At 41.0% G+C, this 19093-nt stretch overlaps 1 protein-coding gene across 2 annotated transcripts; it reads right to left on the reverse strand.

The window, feature by feature from the left end:
* Window positions 1-10526: 10526 nt before the first annotated feature.
* LOC142994583 (high affinity choline transporter 1-like) lies at window positions 10527-17508 on the reverse strand. Of its 2 annotated transcripts, none has more exons than XM_076145320.1 (9): window positions 17409-17508; window positions 16425-16620; window positions 16047-16160; window positions 15186-15341; window positions 14936-15084; window positions 14186-14329; window positions 13013-13166; window positions 11740-11957; window positions 10527-11554 (listed from the first exon to the last, which is right to left on the reverse strand). In XM_076145320.1, exons 2-9 carry the CDS (start codon window positions 16606-16608, stop codon window positions 10997-10999), a joined length of 1677 nt encoding a protein of 558 aa, XP_076001435.1. In that variant the 5' UTR covers window positions 16609-16620; window positions 17409-17508; the 3' UTR covers window positions 10527-10996. The 2 variants fall into 2 exon arrangements, with proteins under 2 accessions (XP_076001435.1, XP_076001436.1); XM_076145321.1 differs by having other exon boundaries at window positions 17404-17508.
* Between the last annotated feature and the right edge of the window lie 1585 nt (window positions 17509-19093).

The raw sequence follows: 19093 nt of genomic DNA on the forward strand, positions 1-19093 counted from the left end.
AGAGGGGGGAAAGGAGGGAGAGAGCTAGAGAGAAAAAAGGAAGGTTGTATTATTATGACTATTGTTGTTGTTAAACTTTATACGTAGACCCTGGGGTAAAATAGGCAATATGAGGTACAAGTAGATTGAAATTGAAACAGACCGGAAGCCATGGCCGCTGGAGGATGTGAAAACATGGCACAAAATAAAAAGGAACAGTTCAATGTTCCGGTTTTCAGTCACTAGTCTGGCATAGCATGAAGATCTGTGAAGTAAGAGAGAAATAGTTTCCATCTCTGATAGAACTTATCAGTGTGGCTCCTCATAGTGTACTTGATTTTCTCGAGTTAAGAAAATACATTGTATCCTTCAGCCATTGCGAAACAGAGGGAGGGGTAAGGGATTTCCAATACAGGAGCAGGCGGCGTCTAGCAAGCAGAGAGGTGAACATGATCATTCCATTTTGTGAGGTGTTTAATTGGCGTGAGTCATATGAGGTGCCGAAGATGGCAATATGAGGGGAGGGTTGAACTTGCATTCCCAATATGGTAGACAATGTGTTGAAGTAACCGGAGCAGTAGTTGTGCAGCCTGAGGCAGAGATAAAACATGTTGCTAAGGTTACAGTGAGGCTTCGAACACCTATTACATTTGTCCTCTATGTCTGTGTACATTTCTGCCAATCTGGATTAAGAAAAATGGACCCTGTGTACGACCTTGAAATGGATGAGAGCGAGACGAGCACAGGACGAGACAGTATGTAGATTGCGTATTACTTTGTCCCACCAGTCTATGTCTAGATGGAGTTCAAGCTCAGTCTCCCAGGCAGCCACTGTTTTAGAATTAGATAGGTCCCCAAGGTCCAGAATGCGGCGATAGATCCCATAGATGGTCCCTCTTAGTGGTGTCTTCCCAGATGAGTTGAGGGGGAGGGGAAGGGAAGTTTTGGATATTGCTGCAGGCAAAGTGTCTGATTTGGAAGTACTATATTGGTTAGCAGGAAGTCTATATTGAGTTGACAGATTGAAGAAGCTGTTAAAACTGTACAGGTCAAGGAAATCATTGTATGTCTTTGTGGTGCCATGCTGAGAAGGAAGAGTCCAAGAATGAGGGGGGAACATGTGGTTGTTGCGGACTGGACCCAGGGGGGATGCGTTTACGAATTTAAAGTGTTTCCTGAATTGGTCCCAAATCATTAGAGTATTAAGAACAACAGCGTTTTTGGTGAACTGAGAGATCTTTGTAATAGTGGTTTGCGGATCCTTGGGGGCTTTGCACGCCAAATGAAGGCGCTGATCATTTTGTCTAAAGAGTCAAAGAAATGTTTAGGTAGGAAATAGAGGAAGAGATTTAGTCAGGTAAAGAAACCTAGGCAGAACATTCATTTTGATCACATTTATTTTTCAGTACATGCTGAAGGCAACTGGACTCACTGGACACTGACTTACATATTTTGGACAGAAAAGGCAGATTGCTTGTAAGATGTTAAGGAATCCATTAATGTCCACCTGGACAAAACCATGTCTGAACATAAAGAGTGGGCTACTTCTTCCCCTGCCTTATTGCTGCGAGGAAAATTGTGAAATAACAACTATTTGATTGCATTCTACAAAACAGTGTCTACACACTACACAAAATAGCCAAATACTAATTTCTAATGCACATAAAACATGTCATTAGATTTAAATAAGGGGTGCCATTTCTTGAAGTATGCCGACCAATCTGATGGCTAATCAGAGCAATATTTTGTGCAACATACCTTCTACTTACGTGTACATGACAAATAACTGACATGGAACTAATTCAGAGATACACCAATCACGAGTTCGACGACATTATGATGACCACAAACTGTCCCTTACATTTTTTAACTCATTTTATTTGTCCAACCTTTTCCATGCAACAATGTCTGCTGTTATTTTAATGATTCCAGTTAAATGTTATTGTTATTAGAGTTAATATCTACCCTCTCTCCCTTGTCTTTTGTCTCTTTTGTTGTAACACTCTGTAACACTTTCTACAGTCTCTAGTCAGAGAGGTTCCACCTGCAGTATCCTTCAGTTGCTGCTGTTGCAATGACTAGCAGACTGTGAGTGGGCTACAACTGCTCCTGCCTTATTGTCCTCTTGTAATGCTTTAATGCTGTAATGCTGTCCAACATCTGTATGCAAGTGTTCTCAGCTGCAGACCATTCAGTTGTAGTATCAGTAGTTGCAATGATGTCATAGGTTACAAACAGATCATACAGGATGATGTCAAACAGCAATGTAGGCTAGTACAGATCACATCATAGGTTGTGATAGAGAGAGAAAGAGAGGGGAGAAACAGAGAGAGAAAGAAAAGAACCATAGAGAGGACATCCCACCCCGAAACCCCACCCAACCCCACAGTCACACAACCCCACAGTCACACAACCCCATCCTGGACTGCCTGAAATGCAAAATAAAATGATAAAATCAAATAAAAAGGAACTGATCTGTGTTCTGGTATTCAGTCACTCAAGTTTAAGAAAGTACATTGTATCCTTCAGCCATTGCGAAATAGAGGGAGGGGTGAGGGATTTCCAAGAAGGAGCAGGCGTCGTCTGGCGAGCAAAGAGGTGAACATGATGATTTCCTTTTGTGGGGTGTTAAAACGGTGTAGGTCATACGGAGTACCGAAGATGGCAATATAAGGGGAGGGTTGAACTTGCATTCCCAATATGGTGGTCAAAGTTGGTTTCATTCATTAGAAGAGCCTCTAAGCTCAGAAGAGATGACATCATAGTGAAAGATGAAAAATATAGGCCTGAGGCCTAGTAAAGACTCCAAAGCCTCATATGCCTGTATGCCTTTGACAAATAAGTTACAAATGCAGGTACAGATATGAATTCAAATGCACATTTTAGCTATTTTGGAGAGGTTTGGCCCAGCTACGGCCAAAAGCTTAAGCTGTGTTTCTCATGTCATGAAGGTTATAGACTTAGAAGTGTAGAAATGTTTTTTCGTTCATATTCATTCATTGAAAATTCTATTTCTTTTTTACTAAATTGAGAAATTCATTGATTTTCATTTAGAATATAAAATGTTGTGATTTAAGATGTGAAGTCTACAGGTACAAGTGTCCATTAATTGTGAGCTTTGCTGTGTTTCTGTGATGTGCTCGAGAGTTATAAACATAAAAACAAGCAAAAAGCATGGCGAGCTTGGCCTATTGCTGATCAATGAGGCTTTGTCGGTGGCTTCATTCATGTGACTCTATTGGCATCAACAACTTTCACATTACCGGATTCCCGTGAGCTGAGGTGCAGATGCCTTGACTTGCTGCTTTTACGACCCAATGAAATCTCAGAACTACTGAATGAGTTAATGGATGTGCTTTCAAATGTTTGCCATGCTAAACAGCAGGTCCAGCAACTCCTTCTGCCAACAGTAAATGACAGTTAAAGGAAGAGGGGAAAATTAGTGGACACTTTGGCTATGTGTGACACATACAGCAGTCTGTTGCAGTTTATCTGTTCACTGCTGTTTGTTTGTCACTTTGGCAGCAGCATAGTCATAACACACCCACGTCATGTGTGCTGCACCCACAGCAGGAGTGTCTGAAAGTTAGTGTCAGAGTGAGTATAAGTTGTTACCCACTTACTGTTGTAACAGCTCTCACAGAGATTCCTTGTGAGGGAACCGAATTTGCACTGTGGGGTTGAGCCGTGAGCAGTAGTAGTGTTGAGATCGTGTGAGGGGAAGTGAACATCACAGGCTGCATTACAAGCTGCTACGAGGAAAATTGTGAAATAACAACAAATTGATTGCCTTCTTCAAAACAGTGTATCTACATACTACACAAAAAAACAAATACTAATTTCTAACGCACATGAAACATGTAATTAGATTTAAATAAGGGGTGTCATTTCTTGAAGTATGCCGACCAATCTATTCAGAGAAATATTTTGTGCAACATACCTTCTTCTTGAATGTGTAGTAACATGACAAATAACTGACATGGAACTGATTCAAAGGTACACCGATGAGAACGATGAGTTCCAAAACATTTTGATGACCACAAACTCTCCCTTACATTTTTAAACTGATTTTATTTGTCCAACCTTTTCCATGCATCTTCTCGGAGCATATTTGGCCATATGGGTTGTACAACAATGTCTGCTGTTATTTCAATGATTCCAGTTGAATGTTATTGTTATTAGAGTTAATATCTCTACCCTCTGTCCCTTGTCTTTTGTCTCTTTTGTTGTAACACTCTACAACACGTTCTACAGTCTCTATCATAAGACAATGTGTTTTGCCTGGAAACCAAGGCCTAGCTGTCCTTCATTTGCAGATTTAGCATTCCAAACAGTTTAAGTTTTATGACAGCATTTCTCCTCCAAATCTTAGCAGGTCTTGATTTTCCTGGCATAGAGGTTCCACATGCAGTATCCTTCAGTTGCTGCTGTTGCAATGACTAGCAGACTTTCTGACCTTTTCTGTCCATTTTAGCTATGGAGGCTCTGATACAATCCCTTTGTAGAATCAATGATGATAAGAGCAGCCTCAATTGTGTATTCAATACAGTGGCACAGCTTTCAAACAAACATGCAGCCACAATTAGCTCTCAGTTTTTACCCAAAGGAGGTCATGGAGTTTTTCCAGAACTAAGGTTGGCAGGATAAAAGCAGCAATTGAACATTTTGCTGCCAGTAGCCTCAGATGTTGTCAGGCCATTCAATAGCGCTGAAACCACCTTAACTTAAGTAGCAATGATCGACTCATTACTTCTGACTGCATCTGTTCATACCCTCCTCAATCTAAGTGTAACGTTACATACTGTTGATCGCAATATTTCACTCGACCGTTTAGAAACCTACACAGCCGTTCGTAACCTGGTATTTATCTGGTTTAGGTAATAAATTCCATTTTGTCTCTCGGCAACCATAGGCAGGATTAGATTGCAGATGCTGAAACTTTAGTTATTTGTGTTGGTTCCTTCTAAAGTGGACTACTGTAATGTCTCTCTGTCTCTCTATCTCTCTGTCGCTCTCTCTCTCAGGATTTATGTTTATCCATCCTCTTCTTCTTATTCATTGTATTTTTCCCACCTGCATTTCATTTTACACACTTGGCCGTTTGAGGAGAGGGAATGTCTCTCTTTGAATTCGCTCTTCCAAGGTTTCTTCCTTTTCCTTTTTTGGAGTTGTTCCTTGTGGTCTTAGAGAGCTCTGGGCTGGGTTGAGATGTCGAGGGCCTGTAAAGCCCTTTGAGATATTACATTTGATACTGGGCCATAAGTATAGTTTTGACTCGACTTGACTTGATCACGCCTTGGGCTAATTGCATAGTTAAGCGTTCATGAAAACACATGTCATTGAATGCATCACTGAAAGAGTGAGATACAACGCTAGCTTGTTGAATTAGTACGTATTGCTTTGTAATTGTAAATATCATGATGTTGTTTACATGAACTTGGTGCCTCACAGGAATTTTGACAGACAACAGTTGATGATCATGTGTTGTTAATAACAGATGGTTGGCTGATCCATGTTCTCCTGCCACCTCTCAATGAGTCTCCACATGTTGGAATCTGCAAACATAAAAGCAAAACAAAACAAAACAATAATTTGGTTACGAAACATTTGCAAGACACAACTACGGCTGAGCCTGTGAAACGTTCCGTTTGTAAAATGCAAGATCCCCGTACATGTGGCATGCAATAGTTCAGAGACTAAAACTTTGTTTTAACATCACAGACTCCCATCTAGGACAGGCTTGTGATGCGCCTCATGAGAGACTTGGCTAACCGAGCCCATTTATTTGGCAGTTGGGACCCTTAGCGACCGCATGCCCTTACTGACGTCGACCCTGGGAATCAGTTCAGAGACTAACTTGAAAATTATGGTAATGATGTTACGTAATATAACTAAAATATTCAATTTAAGGCTGCCATTCAGAGAAGCACTTACATTCAACACTTCTTGATGCCAACGAGTGCCAACGTACTTTCAATGGCATTAAAGGTGGCAGTGTTACTAAACTGTGTCACAATGACGTAGATGTTAGAATCCTACTATCTGTACTGGAATGATGTTTAAATGGTGACATGTTGCTTCTTAGGTTTAAACAAGGGCTGAGTGACCTGGATAACAAGATATCTGGAATCACAAATAGTTGCTGATAATTGATTTATTTTGTGGATACTGGGGATGTTTAGGTTCAATGGGTTAGTTGTGCATATGAGTAGTCTGGTTTAATCTCTCAAGGTTAAACATTGCACTTAGTTTGTGCGTCAGGGCTTCCTGATAACAAAAATGTGATGGCCTGTGGACTATATACGATGACCCAACAAAGACACACATGATCACAGTGACTTATAAAATGAGTTGTTGCAGGCTGGTTTTGGAAACATTCACTCAGAAAATTTTGTGACCAGAGGAATTTTATGCTTATTTTACGCAAAAGGACCATCACAGATAGAGGATGATATGTCCAAACACAGTTGTGTATGTTTCAGCACTGACATGTGCACCGCATACACCTGAGAATGTTCCCTTATTTGAGCTTTTTGAATAATGAAGTGGACATCACAGCCTGCATTTAAGCTGCTACGAGGATAATTGTGAAATAACAATAACATCTCCAACATCTACAAATCAGTGTGGCTACACACTACACAATATAGCCAAATACTAATTTCTAATGCACATAAAACATGCAATTATATTTATACAAGGGGTGTCATGAAACCACCTCAACTTAAGTAACAATAATCGACTCATTACTGCTGACTGCATCTGTTCAAATTCACACATGTAAGTTGTTTAAGTATGTTAAAGGTACAGAAAACTAGCTGTGTCTATGTTAGAGAAGGGCCATACCAGAGGCCTTGCCAAGAATGCCAAGAATGCCAAGAACACTAGCACTGTGTTTATAGTGCTATCTGGATAAAGTCACGCAATGTAAACTATGTTCCTATGAGAATCAATACAGAATAACATTAGGTTGTGCAGCAATTGGTATGTAACCTACAATTAGTAGTATGACAATCACAACAAATTTATCTAATGATTGCTGAACAAGGTTTACAGGCATTCAGGGCTGCAACGTACAAAGGATCCACACAAGGAATCGGTAATTGGTGGGTGCACAGTAATTGTGAGACTTTGAGAAACGTGAGAGTTAATAGACGCCAAGAGGGATCGACATCATAATTGAAAAGTTATAAACGGATACGATAAAGGGGAAAAGGGAAGAGCATTCAAATTATTTTCTATTATTGTTATTACAACTGTGAAGAGCGATAAGATATTCAATGTTTAAATCGTTTTTACCCACATCTACAGTTTTTTCCTTTTTGTGATGTTTTCTATATTGTAAATAAATATATGCATTTATTTAGGAAGAACCATGCCTTCCTTCTGAGTAGAGGGGCGTGCGTGGACATGTGGCCTCTACTGCCACTGAAGCAGACACTCACTCACTGCAGTGGTACATATGTGGAAATCCTCAAGCTTCAATAACAGACAAAGAGAGAGAGACAGAGACAGAGGGAGAGAGGGAGAGAGGGCGAGAGAAAGAGAGTGTGTTTTTCCATGACGTCTCTATTGTGGGTGTGTGTCTAGTGTAACACATGTCTCTGTCACATGTATATTTCTCCCTGTTAAGAGTAGAGAACATTTGTTTAGCAAAGATTTCCCTCATGATTGTTAATTTGCATTCTGATTATCTACAAAACATATTCCTTGCATACTTGAGTACAGATCTGGCGTATTAGATGAGTCAAAGTGCTGTAGAGTGGCACTGTCTAACACTGAAGTGGGACTATTTAAAACATACATACAGTACATACATAAAACCTCTAACCTAGCACTCTGCATCATCACCCATGATCACAAACACCTGTGGATCATTACACACACATGTAGGTCATTAAGCTTGTCTACAGCATTTTCTGTAGATATGCGACCAACAACAAATTAACTCACCACCAGCCAAAAGTTGAATGGTACTCAGATTTGGTTTTTACATGTTGTATTTGACTTTTGACTCTCTGTTCCTTGTTAACTTCAAAATGTGGCACCACCATATGATGGTGACATGTGAAGTGTTACAGGTCTGAGATGTCGTAAGTGCTTTCAGGACCAAAAAGGGTCCTGGCTCCCTTTAAAAGTCCACTTACTGCATGAACAAAAACAGTCCTGAAGTTGTTTTGCCGCTGGTTCCCTCTCAGGTTCCCTTGACTAAGCTGGGTTTGGTTCATTTGACCTGTTTTTGTACACAGACTGTGTTTTGATAAGCCCATCACATGCTGCTGGACCACATTGGCATTCTGCAACTCATAATACTACAGTTCAGTTTATAAAGATTTTGACCCACATTACAAAGTAGACGAATAAACGATCACTGAATAGTATAAATTTGTATATGTCAAATGGAATACAGTGCTTACAATCATTATGTAATAGGCTGCAGATAATATGGATAATCTCTGTCCTGGAATGCAAAAGTAATTACATAAATTGTTTAAAAAAACACTGTGATTAGACTGATGTCAACAGATAATTATCACCATTATGTGTGTGGACAGACCGAGAATCCTCTTGTGTTAAATGAAAGTCCTCTGTCAATAGATAATCTAAGTGTGAGTCAATGGTGAAAACAGAATTTCTTTAAGCCAGTTTGAGGAAAATGAAGAGAGGAAGCATTTCACATTTCTTAGGAGCTTCTGCAAGAAATGTCTAAAAACCAAGTCAATCTGTGATATGTATAATGTGTGAGTATATACATATACAGTATGTGTATGTACACAGGTTCACCAAAGACCAATGAAGAAGAGCAGATATCCAGGTCACTATAGAATTGCTGCTTAGAAGCTGCACACAATGGCAATTTGCTTTCTATCAGCTGACTTCTTAAACATGACTGAGTTTTCAAATATCAATATATATATTTATGTATTTGACAGGTAAGTGACCCAGGTTTTCCCTTTTCTTTATTGGTCTTGAATAGGCTGAAAGTTTCCATCCCTGCAACCATTGGGCTTTGTTAAGGATTTTTTTTGGGGGGGGAAATTGAATGGCACTGCAAAAGGTGTTGATAAGAAATCAATCAACAGCCCTAAATGGCAGATGAGATGCGGCGCCTTTGGGTTTACCATCTTTTACATAGTGAAGAAATTACCTGGAAATGCTATGTCTTTAAATCAAAATGGTGTAAAACCAAAGTCATCCTGTCCTGCTAATACGCCATCCTTATTCCACAAAATGAAATGAAATAAAAATATTTAAGTCATATAAAATTGGAACTACTGCATTGACAATTTACCAGAAATAGCTCAGCAAAAGCAATAACAGTAAATAATCCAGACAGTCCTTTTGTCAAATGTAGTTCACCAGTCTGAAATGGCTTTACATGAACCCACAATATGAGTGTTACACAACAGTATGCATTCCCAGGCAACAGTCTTGCTGCATGGTGACATGGTATGCGTGGGGATCTCCTCGACACCAACGCTCACCATAAAGAAAGCTATGTGTTAGGGATTCTCGAGTAAATTTAACATGGAGGCATCCCATACTGTCTTCCTTTTCTGAAATAGATTGACCTATATTTTAGCTCACCAACCATTTAAGGCTGTGTACACTACAACCCCCCCAGTCTCTGTCAAAGGCCAGTGGTGACGACCTCAAGCTGACAAAAGGTCAGCGCAATTATGTACATATGTGTGTGTGTACATTTGCATTAACCTACAGATTCTTCTGTTTCAACATGTGAGGAACAGTTCTTAGACTGCACGGCCATTGGAGCTGTTATGACATAACTAGTCTGACTTAATAGCGTTGTCTTTATTTAGACTTTTACCAGTCTTGAGTTAGAGCTCCAAACTGAAATTCAGAGATTACACTCTGACTCATTATACATTACTGAGCAATAATTGGAAAAAAACATCACGAGTGGCAGATTCACGAGTCTCAACACCGTCAAATCAGATGACATTCTGGTGGGCCAGTCTGCATCTTTGTGTCCCCGCCTATAGATCAGGAACATTTTATTTTTATTTATTTATTGTATTATTATTAATACTTTCCAAAATGTAATTGAATTGTAAAGAGTGCAAGATACAACAAAGTACATTGTAATCAGAAACTTCAGTAAGTTGCTAAAACGATTAATGACAAAATAATAATGCTACATTTTATTTTAGGGCGCCTTTCAAGACATCCAAGGTCGCCTTACAGTACATAAAAAAGAACCATTCACAAAAAATAAAAAACTCAAGCAAGTAAAACCAGCTGACATGGCACAGACACCAAACAAGAATAACAAGATACATAAGAGGGACATACACGAATAGGAGGGGGATAAAACAGTAACACTGTGTAGGGAGATAAGGGGAACACAGAGTACAGTGAGTAGCCCAGTTTGAACAGGTGAGTTTTGAGGCAGATATGGCCTCAGACTGTGAAATGTGTGGGGGGTCAGGGAGTTTCAGAGGCCGGGAGCGGTGCAGTTGAAAGCCCTAGCAACCATGGTGCTAAGGCGGGAGGGGGGGGGGGGGATTTTCAGAAGACCAGCTGAGGATAAGCACTGGGAGCAAGAGCGGGTGTACTCCAGGAGGAGGTCAGAAAGATAAGTGGGCAGATGTTTTTTGTAATCGATTAGAACAAGGGACAAGTGGTTGGATCAGGAGTTGCAAATGATTTTAAGTTTGTAAAGCAGTTTAGTGGGGAGGCTAGAGAATCAATGCGGGATGTGACAAATGGGTGGACCATGATTTCAGAACTGGATTGAGACATGGCTGGGCAGAGTCTGGAAATATTGCAAAGGTGGAAGAAAACAGTTTGGGTGATGTTTTTTTATGCAGGATGCAAAGGAAAGGGTGCTATACAGAGTGACACAGAGGCTCTTCACTTGACTGGAGAAGGGAACGGGGAAGCCATAATGACTTTTGGGACTATGGTGGACTTGGAACAAATAAGCACAGCCCCAGTTCTGCTATCAATGTGCTTCAAGGGGGTGTTGTTGTAGCAGTGCACTGATTACCAATGTTCAAATATTCAACATTGGCTGTAATACCATTCCATCTCTGGGTTTGTCACATTCAGCATCGCTTCCAGTTTCCTCTTTGCGGTCCTTTCTCACTGCATCCACTGGTGATGTAGGCACATTACATTTTACTTTGAAATGGTCCCAGCTCTCAGGAATCAGGCCATGGTTGAACATTAATGAAGCCAGTATGGAAAAAAGCAAGATGGTAAAAAATGTGATGAGCATGGAAATGGTCCTGACAGGGGACTTTTGGACGTAAATCCCATCTTCCATTATACATCCTGGAAGAGAGAGAATAACAGGGAGACCAACAGACTTCTCTCCCAGCAAAATCCTTACAATCAGGCTTGTGAAGTAACCTATAGTTGCACCGTAACCATTTGACACGTTAAAAAAGAGCACAGCAACCAGCTGAGGGAAAATAAGAGTGTAGGAAACATCCGCTCCAAGAATCCACAGGACCAGGACGCTCTTGGTGTAGAATGTTAGGGATGTACCAAGCACCCCCACAACCACAACTGTGGCCCGAATCACCCATTGTATCTCATTGTCTGATGCCTGGAGACACAGAAGGAATAAAACAATACAAACTTTAAAAACATACACCTAATTAAAAACTATCCACATTTTTAAATTAACGTAAATAGAAACATTTTATAATGAAAAAATAATGCATTTAAAAACTGTGCAGCTTTGGCAAAGACAAGCACTCTCTGAATGCTTTCTTTCAATATTTCCTTCACCTGTTTCCGCAAGATGTTCTTGTAGATGTTGGAGCAGAAAAGAGAAGTCGCTGATAGCAGGGCAGAGTCTGTGGATGACATGACAGCAGCAGCCACAGCTCCGATCCCAATAATTGAGATATAAGACGGGGTGAGGTACTGCAGAGTCAGGGGGAGGATCAGAGTCCCCTCGCCATGTTCATACGGAGAGCCATACCTGTACTCCGTCAGGTTCCAGTCTGGACAAAAGAAAATTAACTTAAAATTGGTATTCCGATTAAAGTATCCATATGAGTGGCCATATCCAAAAACACATCCACAGCAAACACATCCATATCCAGCACTGAATATAATGCTCATTCATTCAGTTCTTTATCTTATTAAGGACTGACAGTAAGTACAGGGAGGCAGTAGTCGCGTGGGTAGAGCTCCCGCTTAAGGACCGGGGGGTTGCCGGTTCGAGTCCCTGCCGAGGTGCCCCTGAGCAAGGCACCGAACCCTCAATTGCTCCCCCCTCTGCGAAGGGTGGTGATATAATGTAATGTAAGTCGCTTTGGATAAAAGCGTCTGCCAAATGATTGTAATGTAATGTAAAGTACAGAGCTTTTCTGGGTGTAGGTACATTTAACATTTAAATCACAGCTATTTAAACAAATATGTTTATGCATAATGGTAAAACTCAGATTCTCAGAACGTCGGGTGGGCAGGGAATCTCTACAGTTAAAACAACTGAAGGGTCCTCCAGGGGGTGCTTCACTGGTCTACATGAACCACAGTTTGAGAACCACTGATCTAGGGCAAACACCTGCCATCTGGCCCCTCAGGGTAAAGAGTAAAGGAAAGCTATTTAAAACAACAACATGCCTCCAAAGCTCTGACTAACTCGCAGTGCCGCAGTTTCGATGAAACTGCGGCACACAACACACACAAGCACAGAGCTAGCTGCGGAGAGAACAACAAGAAGCAAGTTGTTGTAGGTGCCATGGGGCAGAGCCTGGCGGAGGTATCGATAGAGATAGTTTTCAGTCTTGATGTAGGTAGATATTAGGTGTGAAATTGTTAGTTGATAGAGTTGGGTCTTTAAGTAGGGGTCCCAGCATTGAACCTTGAGCCACTCCGGGGTACAAACCTCCACACTCTAGTTGGAAGAAGTCAACCCAGCTGAGGGACAATCTTGAGAGGCCAATCTCAGAGAAATTCCTCCGAAGACCATAACTGGCTGTTGGCCCTTAAATACCGTAAGTGCTTTTTGTCAGTGCTTTGTTTGGTCTGTTTTTTTTAGAATAATTCCCACCTGTGGAGGCAGCCACAGCCCCAACCAAGACAGGAGGGATCCCCAGGATAGCAATGGCAAGTGCTGCAGCATAGCAGGTGTACTGGGCCTTTTGGGAAGAGGAGGCAGACAGCGTCCTCTGGTGGAAGCACTGAAATGACAGACTACCCAAAGCCTAAAGAAGTGGAGAATAAAAGATGAAGCAGATTACTTCAAATAAATCACCAATTTGTAACTGCAAACAAAATGGCAGAATTACCATCAGCAACAATCAACCCTGCTGCATGGTCAGACTTATGTTAAACGTTCTGTTCTTACTATGAGTACAGGACTTGGCCCAAGACAGGACGAGTAAACATTCATAAACAGCTCGAAAAACTGTGTGATCTAAATAAACAATCTGACATAACGTTTATGCTTGTTTATTTGCTGCTGCTCCAGTACAGCCTCAAAGAATTTAATTTTATGACGTATCTTGACATATATAGCTCTCTCTCTGTAACCGTGAGCCGTAAGGGTGATCTAAATCTCAACATGATTGTGACGCAAGTGAGACTCAAAGATGAACTACACCGGGCCTAATCGACTCCAATCCACATAACTCAGCACCAGAACGTCATTCCAACCAGGGAGACGCTTTCCAATATACTTTCCTACACAATATAATTGGAGAGCAGTGTGTGTTTTTGTGTTTGTCTGGAGTTGAAATGATCACCATTGCTTCATTCGCCTCTTGTGTCTGTACTTGTCATTTACATTTTATATATTAAATGTTTTACTTGCATTAGTGGGAGATGATTATTAATGACATCATTGACAAGTAATACTTTGAAGAATCATTAATGACTTCACATTCACACACACAGTACTGTCTGGTAGTAGTTCCCTGTCAGGCGGGGTTTCACAGTAACTATTAACAGGTCAGGGGTCAAGAGAATGACTTAGCATCTAACCTGCCTCAGCCTGTGTTCGCTTGCGGCAAGTTCTACTCTCCCCTTCTTCAGGGGAGAGAGAGCCAGCAATGTGAATGTTTTCATGGCAAGTGTTGATCAAATTGCCCAAACTCTAAATAGGCTCAATAATTAATTACTCTTGGTCTGTTTTTCTTAGACTTTTGAGATATCCTGCTAACTGCGCACAGACAGAAATGAAAATCTCCTTGGTGGTGGGAAAAACTAGTATGATCGAACTCACCAGCAGCAAGAAGTCATCAATCCAGGTCCACACTTGGTCTTGGTCCAGACTTCCTAACCAGGCCTGATGGTGTGTGTGGTTGAAAGCTGTCTGGACAATGTTTGTAGATATGGGGTTGAGTAGAAGGAAAGGGACGCACAGCCACTGCAGACAGATGAGTTTGAAAGACAGTAAGCTAAACGCATGAAGTCCAAGAAGTTATGTATGCAAGTCACCGATGACTTGCATTATCAACAGTATCATCTATCAAACACTGTCTCATGTCTTTTTTGCTGCCCTGGACACACTTAACGCTGAAGAGCCTTGCAGCGGAAATCGTGCCGCAGGCTGTTCACATCAGGAGTGCATTCCTCCATGCTGGTCAATAAGACCTGGTCCTCTGCTCCTTTCTAATTGACCCAAATTACAATGTGGTGTTGACTAGGATAGTAACAAGGAAACAGGATAGAAACATCAAAAAGTATTCCAAGTCTTGGTTTTTACCCCGAACACACATAGAATCTTGTAAAATTGTTCTACCACCCCCTCAAATGGCTGATTTTATTTGTACAGTAATTATTATCTGATCTATATTTATCTAGTCCATACAATGGAATAGTTTATCCTTGGGTTAACTTCTTTACTGAATTTATTATTGGACCCACAATGTTATTGAGCCTGAAGTCATCAGTGTCATAACCAAGAGTCTTGATAGTGGCACTAAGACATACTGTAGGTAAATATGTAGAAAATGTTGCCGTTGTAACTCACCAGACTGATGAACACAAGAAGCAGCTGGATTACATCAGTGTAGGCCACAGAATAAAGACCTCCTAACAAAGTGTAGATAATGGCCACGGCTGATGACACGCATGCCGAATAAATGTACGGCAAATCCAGGATCACACTCATAGTCACTCCTGGTGGAAAAACGCCAAAAACATGAATATAAACATTTGAAATACTTTATTTGCAAGCACTGTTTACAATGTTATATTTAAATTAGGGGAAGCAAATTTACCTAAGCCAAGCAGAGTGCAGGAGACCCACAGCACATCCACCAGCAGAGCAGGAAGTACTAGTGCACCGCTAAGGACATTTCCATATTTGATCTGGAACGGATCCATCATGGTGATGTACTTCTTGTCCCTCATGGGCTTGGCAAAGAAATGACCACCTTGTACAGAATATTAGATGTGGTGAGACAATGGATGAGACTCAGGAGTAAAAATGAAGAATCAATTTATTTCTTTACACTGCAGTGGGTCAACTTCAGGTTTTACACCGAAAAGACCAAGATACAATGCATGACATGATTTCTTATACAGCCAAAAGAAACCACGTAGGGATTGGATGGTTCCAGGGCGTCAGAGGCGCCTCTGGGCGTCCGCTCCCAGTCACAGCACAGAGATACAAAAGGCGACAACAAGCACAATGTAACCCTAAACAATCTCCAGGTTTATGTGGAGAAGGCCCAAGTAACACACATCATTTTGTACCTCTCACTACAGAGTATATTTGAAATGCAACTAAACACATTGATTGGTTAATAAATGTTTACGGTTATGGATATATATATATATATAATTAATTAAAGCTTTGATTGGTTATTGAATGTTCGATCATGGATAAATATAATATATATGATTAACTTAAACACGAATATAAAACACATTTGATTGATCATACACACAGATAGTTATTTTTCCACAACATTAGACCATTACTAACCAGTACTTGCTATCTAATTTCTATGCACTTTATTAAACACACATTTTTGACACAAATTGTCACTACCGATATGTGAGGCCTACCAAGATGACAATAATTTTATGTTGCAATGTAATTTCCTCTTACTGTAAAATCTGTAAAGTTCTCTTACCGATTATAAAGGACACAGAGTACTGTAAAGGCATAAGTGCCCATATTAGTCCCATGTTAGGAACATATATAGCTTCCGCCACACCAAGGAGAAAACCGCCTCCAACCCATGTAGCTGCAATGCGATAAGATAAGATAAGATTAGATAAGATAAAAGTTTATAATACCGAGGGAAATTACTGAGAAACAGTTACAGTACAGAATTAAATGAGAATCACTATTAATGCAAAAAGCAAAACAAAACAGTATTTAGGCACAAATACTCAAAAGCTATAGTTTACCACTGTGCCAGGTATTGGGTAATTCCTAAATTTTGGTTGATTGACCAACAGGTCAGTCGGAGGAATACAAATACAACTATCGAACAACAATAACTTACCAGTCATTGTGAAAATCCCTATTGACAAGTTGATACTCCTGTCTCCAAGAAGCACAACTTCTGTCTGGTCTCCACTACTCTTGTTCTTAGTCCTTCTGGACTTTCTGGATGCCCAAATCCCTGTTCCCAGAATCAGGAGGTAGAACAGTGCCACAGCAACCACACCAGGGATGTTCAAAGCCATTGTGGTAAATCACTAGGGAGCAAAGACACCTTCAGATGGACTGAACAAATGACAACTGCACCCACAACCTGCACCCTAAACTCCCCAAAAAAATTAATTGTGCTGACAGAGAAATCTAAACTTTATTTGTGACATTTGTGTATAGTTGGAATGTTCAGAGCCTCTGCAGTTTGCCCAAGGCAGGTAGGTAGGGGGAGAGTGGGAGCTGCCCCAGCTGAAGGTGTGTATGATATGAAAGATAACAGCAAGGTTGAGACTGGGCAGCTGGTTGCAAATGCTAGTTGTGATGATTTTGGAATTTGATGAAGTGCATGAGCGCATGAGGCTTGACTCAGTTTGGAAAGAGTAAGGGAGTGTTCAGCCACTTTGGACTCACTTTGTCATAATGTCATGGGACTTTGCTCACCTTCAGTGCATGTAAATAAACGCACAGTTCCCTTCACACAAAACTAAATGATAAAACAATCATCTTTGGTGTTCGACATATATATATATCAACTTCAAGTCATTAACACAATAAAATAAAATAAAATAAAATAAAGTAAAAATAAAATAAAATTAAGAAGAAGAAAAAGAAGAGGAGCACCCTAAATGCATGTATATGTATCAATGTTTCACACAATGCAATCCTACTCAAAAATTCAAATCACACATATCTGAAGGTCTGCGCACCCCCTCCTACACACACACATGCACCGGAGGGGACACCGCAGGGCAGCCAGCAGCCAGTGCCCATGGAGCAGTATCCTACATACAATATCTCAATCTAGATCTAGATCTGCCAAGATTTCAAACCTTACTCAGTGGAATCAGGTCCTTGTGTGTAGAATTGGATCGGGTTGCCGGCTGTGCTGCGCTGACGGGCAGGGCAAGAAAATGTGTCCCCTTATAGCAACTTGAGGTCCAGGCTATTTTAATTCTGATTAATGTCAGAGGGCATGGTTTTAACATTTGACCAATGTAGCGACAGGGGAGTCTGTGACAACTTCACACCGAACTGTGAAAAGGGACGGATTCTCTACAATTCTGGGAATTGGAGTCTTTTTCCTGTCCTGTTTACTCTGTGTTTTTGGTTTGTATGCTCTTTTTTTTGGCTCTGTTAATGGCTAATCCTCAGTAAGCCAGCATTTATGTTTGAATGTGTACAACAGGGGTCCAAGGTCTGTTCACCCCTGGCGGCGCATGTGATGTGTTGCCAAAAGCTGTCAACAACACTCGTCAGTGATAAGCACTATCAAAATCACCGGCCGCGTTGAGGGCTGCGCTGTATCTCCGTGGTTAGCTTGTGTATAAGTATAATAGCAGAAAGAAAGTCCTTCGTTCATCCGGCAGCGGGATGGTTCACCTGTTGCAGCGACAGGTGATGGGAGCCTGGCAAAGTAAAAAGTCTGTCTCTCTCCAACCAGAAACCAACACAAAGAAGGAGACCAGTGGCTCACCGTTGCCGGCGCACTCAACGCAGTCGGCGCACTCACCGGTGAACTCACCGTTGCCGGCGCACTCACCAGCTAACTGTGTGCAGTCTGTGGACCACTGAAGCACATAATACCTCGGCTGAGACCATGACATCTCAGCTGAGTCAGTCAATACTTTGTATCACAACTGTAACCCCTATTGCTTAATAAACAGCTTAAGTGGGACCTCTCTCGTCTTGAAGTCCTTATTGCCGACCTGAAGAAGTATTCTGAACACCACAACATGCTGTACTACATGTTCAAGTCCTTGGAGAAGGTGTCGACCAAAATATTGCCCTCAAAAAATCTGATTGGTAGGCATACTTGAGGCACATCACACCACTTGTTAAAATGTGATTACATTTTTCATGTTCATGCATTTTATGGGGAACCAAATCTAGAAACAAAAGGCTAGAAAACAGTGTCATCATCGCGTGGAGCTTCACTCTATGGAATGTTTCAAATAATTTAACGACCTGCGACCAAAACTGCCCTACCTCCCTTTTTTCCCTGTTTCACATTGCCCTGAAAAGATTGCCCTTTCAGAAAAACAAATGGTAAACTCAAGGACGTTCTGTTAGATGGAGATCACGTCTCCAGAGGGAGGAAACTCATTATCTCGTCTTCCACAGCAGTTAAAGTGTCAATTTGACATTTTAAAGGCCTTGCCATGTTCTTAACAAGGACATGCCAGCTCCGCAAAGGAAAATTTTCAGTGACTGTGCGACCTTGAGGAAAAAACATGTGACACGGACGACAATGTGCGTCCGAACATCTCCAGGAATGCTTTCACCAACTCCCAAAGCAGTGAGTGAGAAGTAGAATCCTTGAATCTCCAAAGGGCAATAGATGTGTAAATAACTGAATATCTAAAAGAAATGGTGCATGATCAGCCACTGAATTGCTTCAGTAATCAGAGGAAGTGAAACAAGAGTTGAGAAAAGTTGAGAAAAGTTCTCTTCTGCAGTATGAATGGTGTATCTGGGAATAGATTGAGAACTTTTTGGCAAGTAACAAAAGTCATGACAAAC

This window comes from Genypterus blacodes, unplaced genomic scaffold (assembly GCF_046128005.1).
Source record: "Genypterus blacodes isolate CSIRO-AG114 ecotype Tasmania unplaced genomic scaffold, CSIRO-AGI_Gbla_v1 ptg000030l_1, whole genome shotgun sequence".
In the NCBI taxonomy this organism is placed as follows: Eukaryota; Metazoa; Chordata; class Actinopteri; order Ophidiiformes; family Ophidiidae; genus Genypterus; species Genypterus blacodes.

Excerpts from the sequence above, each read along its gene's own strand:
- LOC142994583 (XM_076145320.1), bottom strand. The coding sequence starts at position 16,608 with ATGGCTTTGAACATCCCTGGTGTGGTTGCTGTGGCACTGTTCTACCTC. Across the intron at positions 13,167-14,185 it reads TTGATGACTTCTTGCTGCTG|GCTTTGGGTAGTCTGTCATT; the intron begins GTGAGTTCGATC and ends CCACTTCTTTAG. Across the intron at positions 11,555-11,739 it reads AGAACATCTTGCGGAAACAG|GCATCAGACAATGAGATACA; the intron begins GTGAAGGAAATA and ends CTGTGTCTCCAG.